General features: G+C 42.5%; 1 protein-coding gene across 1 annotated transcript; it reads left to right on the top strand.

Moving 5' to 3' along the window:
* The first annotated feature begins 5,717 nt into the window (after positions 1 to 5,717).
* Positions 5,718 to 6,479, top strand: LOC117647714 (secreted RxLR effector protein 161-like). Its single transcript, XM_034389611.1, has one exon. The coding sequence runs from the start codon at positions 5,718 to 5,720 to the stop codon at positions 6,477 to 6,479; it is 762 nt and encodes a 253-aa protein (XP_034245502.1).
* The last annotated feature ends 1,892 nt before the right edge of the window (positions 6,480 to 8,371 follow it).

Genomic DNA, 8,371 nt, shown 5'->3' with positions numbered 1-8,371 from the left:
AACATGATCCGGACAGGCTGAAAACGCTCACACTCAGAAAAGCTTGCAAAGAAAAGTAGCAGTGCAAAGTATTCTCCGGCATTGTATTACAAACCTCCTAGCGAACTTTTTTCTTCGCATTGCAAAGAAATAGTTCGTAAGTTGCGAAGAAAAACGTTTGCAACGTTGCGAAGCATTGGTTTGTGACGTTGCAAAGAAATACTTCGCAATGCAAAGAAAATAGTTTGTAAGAGAATTTGCTATACAATGCCGGAGAATACTTTGCAAGGTTTTTGCGTGCAAAACACAAGTAAGGAAGTAGAAGGTATTCATAGGATCACTATTTATATTGAGGGATCATTGTTTATCCCATTCTGATACACCCAGGCTACAAATCAGTGATTTAACCGCAGAAGTCCTTCAGACTGCGGAGTGAAATTTACGCTTTCTTCCACAGCTCCCAAACCAAGTGTGTGCCCAGGCTGAAATTTTGTACAGTTATTAGGACCAAAAAACGGTACTTTCTCAAATTTTTTCAAAAAAAAATTCTAAAATATGTTTTTAAGATCTAAAAAAAGTTAAAGTTCATTTTTTTTTAAAAAGTAAAAGTTTTTCAACAGTCTTGAAAAAGTTATACAATGTTGTCCTTGTGCTTCCTAAGAACTTGTTAAATTTTCAAGTCCCTAGGTCAAGCCCTTCCCACCGATTTGCACCTTCAAAGTTGACTTTTACCAAAAAGTGGCAAAATACACTATGGCCCACTGCTCCGGACTGGGTCGACCTAGCACCTTCAAAATTTTTGGGCATCTTCTTCTACCCTAGAGGTACATGTGGTAAAATTTTGGTCCAGATCGGCGACAATAAAAAAAATCTTGTGCTTCCTAGATATGGAATCACTCAATATGCTCTAATCTACAGTGTGCTGTTTGGAGGATGGGATAAGAGGACAAATCCATTAGCACATCCTCTAATCTTTAGTACGACGTTTACAGGATTTGTTTAGAGGATTGCAATAGGAGATGCTGTACTAAAATCTAGAGGACAATTTTCTGCGTGTTGAGATGGCAATTGGCGTGTGGCGAGGGTCAAAGGACCACTGTGCGCACAGTCACTTAAACTAACGGTTATTTGTGCAGTGTCGTGTGCGACATCGCACAAAAATTTGCGAGTTCTGTTACGACTTTGTACAAAGTCCTCGTGTCAGCACAATTCTGTTCTCACCCACGAATTGTCTGTGAAATTATCTTTGATTGTTAAATTTCCCGTAAGTAGCTGCAGGTCGTAGGGCTTCAGGGGGTTGAAGTGCGTTGCTCGGATGTAGATCACGGCGGTGCCGTCTGACTCGCACGGGCTGAACGAATGGCCGTAGGCTATGAATGGACCCTGGAAAAGAAAACATTCCACGGACTGAAGAAAAAAACTGTTGTGATCTGCAGACGGCTCCATTGTGCGACATGCAATCTGACACGTTTTCAGAAATTACGTTTACATAGTTTTAGTCCGGTTTTGATATCCGTCTTTCGTCCAAAAGTCGTCCCAACTACTCCGGCTCCGCAGACCTGTGTTCTACAAACTGAATTGTTTACTAAACATTTCAGACTCCCTCCAAAATTAGACCTGTACAGTACACACTAAACTTCTTACGGATACATCCTATTGATATTTGTAGTAAGATTAATTTAATGTTGGCGACTATGTTGGTACTACTGTCAAGTTGGTAGAAGTTGGAAGTCGTGTTGTTCTTCTCCTCCGGAGTTTTCCATATGATGCTGTAGTCCTTGTCTTGTCAGTCATCTGTGTACCTTGAACCAATAAACATCTCTGCCACAAGTTGTCGTCAGTCAGTCAATCCGCCCTGGACACGCCCCAAACCAAATCTATAGGTTATGGGCCCAGGTGTCGCCGCGCATCAAATCGTGTCGCGATCGTGTTAGTGAAAGTGCGTGATCGAGTCGGTGAACTGTTGTAGCAATGTCGGACGAACTGCTCCAGGCCATACGAGGAGCGTCGAACTTGCTGACGCACGACAACTACGAAACATGGTCGCTCAAAGCAGAGGCCGATTTGACCGAGTTGGGGCTGTGGGAGTCCGTAGTCCCGGGTCTCGGCGAGGGGCCGTTGACTGAGGAAACCAACAGGATCAACCAGCGGGCGAGAGCTTATATCATCAAACATGTGCACGAGGACATTCTGCCGGACGTCAAGGACCAGCCACGTGCAAGTGGAATGTGGCAAGTGCTGTCTCAAGTCCATGGAAGATATACACTGCTTCACGTTGCCATGCTAATCAAGCAGCTGGGACGTTTTGAGAAGACAGATGATATGAGCATGCATCAGTACATCAGGAAGATCCAAGACTTTAGCAGCAAGCTGGCTCGTGGTGGCTTGGTTTTTACCGACCACATGGTATCTGTGTTCTTGATCTCCTGTCTGCCTTTGGATAAATATGGGTCCCTTGTTCGTTCAATCAGAGCATCGGGGAACTTAAACCTTCAAGACATGAAGAACAAATTGGTGCTTGAAGAAAGGTCCCTCAGCCTAGAGCCTGCTGCACCTGTTGAGGCGGAACCTGGAAACGCTCTCTTCTCTGGAAGTTCAAGCAACAACAACAGTCAGAGTCAAAATCAAACTTCTGAATCCAGAGGAAGAGGAAGGGGGCGTGGTCGTGGTGGCGGAGGTGGTCGTGGTGGCAGAGGTGGTCGTGGTGGCCAAAGCTTCAACAATCAGCAGAACAACAAGAAACCCAAACGTGATGTCAAATGCTACAAGTGTGGCGAGTGGGGCCACATGTCATTCGAATGTGATGGTGCAGAGACTTTCCGAAAACAGATGGCAGCTATGTCAACTGGAAACCAGAACAACAACAACGCTCAACCTTCGACCAGCAGTGGCAGTGGACATTTGGCTTGTATCACCAAAGCTTCTTGTATGTCAACCCAGTCGATGCCACAGGATAACATCTGGTTCCTGGATTCATGCGCCTCAGATCCCATGACTCCAGACAGAGGCCGGTTTTCTGAGTTCCAAGCGGTGAACGGCACTGTCAAAATTGGAAAGGGTATGCTACAAGTCAAGGGAAAAGGCAAGGTGGAGTTAAAGATGACGGAAAGGTGTGGTGGTTGGTCATTAACTCTCACTGGAGTTCTGTATGTGCCGGACCTGGAAATGAACTTAATTTCAGTCAAGAGGCTGGCATCAAAAGGCGTGGAGACTACCTGCAGGGAGACACAGGCAACTGGCATCAGGAGCAGCGACGGTGCAATTGCATTTACTGCATTTGTGCTGGACGACGTGTATGCTCTTGAGATGGAGCCAAACCCTTCTTCAACTGCAGCTTGGTGTCAAGAGACTCAACCATCGAACAGCCAAGATGTCGAGGCCAAGGCCTTGAACCTGCGTAATGCTGATCCATGGCATGAGCGTATGGGTCACCTCCACAACTCTGCATTGAAGAGGATGCCAGGTCTTGAAGAAGTTGAAATCAGTGACTCTGTGTGTGACACCTGTGTGAAAGGAAAGATGACAAAGGTGAGCACAGTTTTTAGTGAACTCAGTGAACTCTTGTGCATAGACAGTTACAGTGGTTACAGTGGCTTTAATTTCATTTCAGATTGGCTTTCCTTCGCACAGTATTAGGAAGTCTGAAAGAGTTTTAGACCTGGTGCACAGTGACCTTATGGGAAAGATTAAACCTGCATCATTGGGTGGAGCTAAGTATGTGTTCACATTGATTGATGACTTTTCCAAATATGTGTCTGTGTATTTTTTATCTAAGAAGAGTGATGCTTTTAATAAGTTTGTTGATTTTAAAACTAAAGTAGAACTGCAGCATGGTTGTAAAATTAAGGCAATTCAAACTGATAATGGTGGAGAATACATTAATCATGAATTTATGAATTTTTTGGTGTCTAATGGAATCATCCATCGTAGGACTGTACCAAGGTGCCCTGAGCAGAACGGTGTGGCTGAACGCCAGAATAGGACTTTGGCGGAAATGGCACGCTGTCTCTTAATCCAATCAGGAATGCCACAATACTTCTGGGCAGAGGCAGTCAACACTGCTTGCTTTCTGAGAAACCTGTGTGTAAATTCATCTATTAACTTTCAAATTCCTATGGTTTTGTGGAAGGGTAAAAATGTAGATGTTAGTGTGATGTTGTCTAAACTCAGAGTATTTAGTTGTAGAGCTTGGTCCTTAATTCCAAAGGAGAAGCGTTCAAAGTTTGGACCTAAGGCTGATGAATGCATTCTAGTTGGTTATGGAGATAGTGAAAATGTAAAGGGTTATAAATTGTGGAATCTTACCTCTAAACAAATGCAGTTCAGACACCATGTCATATTTGATGAAAGTGTTTTTCCTTATAAGTTAGACTGTGATAGTACCTGTGATACTTTTAAGGAAGTTGTTGAGTCTTCAAGGACTGTTTTTAATGAAGTTGAAATTGATGATTTAGTAGCAGAAGAAGTTTTGAACACAGTTTTTGGAATCGATACCCCTGTCGATACCAATTTAGAGGATCGAGTCGAGACTCGAGATGAGAATGTCGGTGATGCTCCAAATTATGAGAATGTTGTCGGTGGTGTTGATATTGAACAACCTGCTCAAACTTTGAGAAGGTCTGCTCGAAAACCTGTTCCTAAAACTTGTTCTTGTTGTAATTTAGCTATTGCCAATTGTGAGCTTATTGATTATGATGATTGTGTGAGTGTTTGTGAAGCTTTAAGTGGTCCTCATCGTGATAGTTGGTTGAAGGCTATGGAAGATGAAATCCGAGGGGGCCACCACCCCCGTAATCCTGTGTACAAATTGGCTGGTAATCTCTGGTAATCCACGGCGTAATCACGTAATCCTTGACAAAATTCTGTCATTTTTCAACGTTTTAGTATTTTTCAACGTTTTTGAGCTATTTTTCACGTTTGAACCATTTTCGAAAATTTCACGGTAATCCCTAGTAATTCCGTAATCCCGTAATCTTGTGTACGCCTGAAATGAGAGTGGTGGCCCCCTCGATGAAATCAAAAGCCTACATTCTCAAAATGTGTGGGATCTAGTCGAGAGGCCTAAAAGTAAACATGTTATTGACTGCAAGTGGATTCTTAGAGTAAAGAAAAATGTTGATGGTACTGTAAACAAATTTAAGGCTCGTCTAGTTGCTAGGGGATTTTCACAAATTCCTGGTGAGCACTATGCAGAAACTTATAGTCCAGTTGTCAAGCGAAGATCGTGGAGAATCTTGATGGCCATTAGTGTAGAGAAAGGATGGAGCTACGAATTTATTGATGTGCAGGGAGCATACTTGAACAGTAAGTTGGAAGAAGAGATTTACATGTATCAACCAACCTTTTTCGAGGAAAAGGACAGTGATATGTTTGTGTGTAAGTTGAACAAAAGTCTATATGGACTTAAACAGGGTGGTAAAGACTGGCATCGTCATATTGATAATATAATGACTCAGCTAGGTCTGTATCCTTGTTATAGTGACAACTGTGTTTATGTTGATACTGATAAGCAATTATTTGTAGCTTGGTATGTTGATGATGCTTGTGTGTGTGGTCTGCCTGAAAAAATTAAGTGGCTAAAGGAAAGTTTGTTAAATGTTTTGAATATCAGATCTTTGGGATCTAATAGCCAGTATCTTTCTATTGATTGTAAAACTGATGGTCAGTCTACAGACTGACCATCTCTGATCACTCTCAGTCAATCTCACTATGTTTCTCACATCCTTAAACAGTACAATATGAGTGACGCTGCTGGTTTGTCTTCTCCTCTTGAAGTTGGTGATCCTGATCGTAGACCTGAATCTCTTAGAAAATTTAATCCTAAACAGTATCAAGAGGCTACTGGTTGCTTGCTTTATTTATCTAATAATACTAGACCAGATTTGTGCTATGCTGTGAGTAAATTGTGTCAGAAAAATCAGGATCCTACTGTCAGTGATTGGAATGATGTAAAACATGTATTAAGGTATTTGGTAACTACTAAGGATCTCAAGTTATGCTACCGCAGAACAGGGGAGGTTGCCAAAGTGTATTGTGATGCTGATTTTGCCGGTGATTTAACGGATAGAAAATCAAGGTGTGGATATGTGATTATGATTGCGAACTGTGCAGTGTCTTGGTACTCGAAGAAGCAACAGTCTTGTACAGCTTTATCTACCGTTGAGGCGGAGTATGTTTGCATGTGTGAAATAACTAGAGAAGTCGTTTGGATCAAAGCATTGTTAGATGAACTTGGTGTTGATGAAATTGTTGGCTCTCCTTGTGTAGTGTTTTGTGATAATCAAGGTGCAATAGGTTTAGCTAAAGATGCTGATAGAAATGTTTCAGAAAGGTCGAAGCATATTGATGTTCAATTTCATTATTGTAGGGAGATGCAGCAACTTGGTGTAGTAAAATTTCAGTATGTTAAATCAAATGAAAATGTTGCTGACATCTTTACAAAAGCATTAAAAGGAGCTAAACAAACAGAGATGTGTTCAAAATTAGGCATGATTAAATAAATCTTAAGGGGAGGTATTGATATTTGTAGTAAGATTAATTTAATGTTGGCGACTATGTTGGTACTACTGTCAAGTTGGTAGAAGTTGGAAGTCGTGTTGTTCTTCTCCTCCGGAGTTTTCCTTATGATGCTGTAGTCCTTGTCTTGTCAGTCATCTGTGTACCTTGAACCAATAAACATCTCTGCCACAAGTTGTCGTCAGTCAGTCAATCCGCCCTGGACACGCCCCAAACCAAATCTATACATCCTATCTGTATTACGGACATTTTTGTGCAATTGCAATTACGGATAGATTTTGCTTGTAGTACGGAGGAAATCATCCGTATTACAAGGAGTTTTACGTCCGTACCATACGGATATTTACCATACGGATAACCTTTGTAATACGGATAAAATCATCCGTATTACAAACAAAATCCATCCGTAATTACGCTTGCACAAAACCGTCCGTATTGCGGATACATGGTGTCCGTAAGGAGTCTTGAGTGTACACCGCTGTGCGAGTGGCAGCCACGCTCTCTCGTAAGGCGCCATGTAAAACCGACGATTTGAGGAGGATTATCTCAGAAATGAGGGCGGTAACAACATTTTTAATAGGACGACGTTTGAAGAGAAGGCATCAAATATATGCCCTGCAGAATAATCATAACTCTTTGATTAGATTCTATATCTCGTCCGAGCCACTAACTTGTCAAATGCGTACTCAAAATTTCATGGGCTTTCGATTGGTATACAGAAAAAGTTGGGTCTAGGCCTCTATACAAAAGACTTCTCAATAGACACTTCCACCAGAGCGCCGAGTGAAGAACAAGAAGAATAACAAAAGCCGGAAACAGTCCATAAAAGTCGCTCATTTGTTCATATTATGGGTTCATTTGGGTTCTAAAAATTGTTAAAAATAAGACCAAGACTAGTTTATGATTTTAAACCGTCTGAACCTACAAAAAAGACGTTTATGGGAACTGGTTCCGGTACCATTTCTTCATCTTGTTCTTCACTCGGCGTTCTGGTGAAAGTGTCTATTTTGTTGATGCTGTGCGCGCGAATCGGCTGAGACGCCCCGTGCAGGTAGGAGGCCCATCGGGCGCGCAGGTTTGCCGTCTCTCCGGATGTGCCTAGCTGTACCCGCACCATCCCTCGCCCCACCCCTCTAATGAAAACTTCTCGGCACGTACTGCAAATGTGTTGATGCGTTTGCTTTCAACTTTGAAAGGGAGCAACATGGGCGCAATGGCGAAGGCTATGTCAGACATGGCAGTCATTGGCGACACAACACGCTAGGTGCACCTGCAACAAGGGGCGATCGGTTTTGCATGATTGAACGGCCCATGAGGCGTGGCCAGATTCATGACAATCTGATGAATCTCTTGCAGAGGTTTTCATTGTGACAATGTCATTTTTGCCTTTATCCCTAGTTCACTTAAGTTTGATTCGTAAAGAAACGTTAAGTTTCCTTCCCCCTAATAGGCCTATGCCAGTGAAAAAAAAAGAAACGATTTCAGGAAATCTTTTCAAACTACGCATGTGCTAAATTCAAACTAATAGAAAATACTTCCGGACCAACCTGATTCAGTTAGCACCATGACCACTTCGTTCCACCTCACAACTTTCAGTCGCCCCTGTTTCGAAACCATACCTCCCGAGTTTATAAAGTTTGTCAAACCAATCGTCGTGCTGTTGTTACGTTGTGAGAAAGAGCTATTCCGCAGCATTGAGGAAAACATGAAAATAATCGCAGCCTTTAAAAGCAAGGACAACCCTACCGAAGCAACAATGGCGGGGCAGTTTTGACGCGCGTCTACGCGTTTCTTCAGCCTCGCGATTTTCAAAAGGGCGGAGACGCTGAGAAAATTGTTGCCAAACCCACGAAGGCGGACTTGCTACCCGTTTTTG

The sequence above is a fragment of the Thrips palmi genome, unplaced genomic scaffold, assembly GCF_012932325.1.
Source record: "Thrips palmi isolate BJ-2018 unplaced genomic scaffold, TpBJ-2018v1 HiC_scaffold_2, whole genome shotgun sequence".
Taxonomy (NCBI): domain Eukaryota; kingdom Metazoa; phylum Arthropoda; class Insecta; order Thysanoptera; family Thripidae; genus Thrips; species Thrips palmi.
The sequence above is the reverse complement of the archived record's forward strand: the minus strand, read 5'-3'. Positions and strand labels throughout refer to the sequence as shown.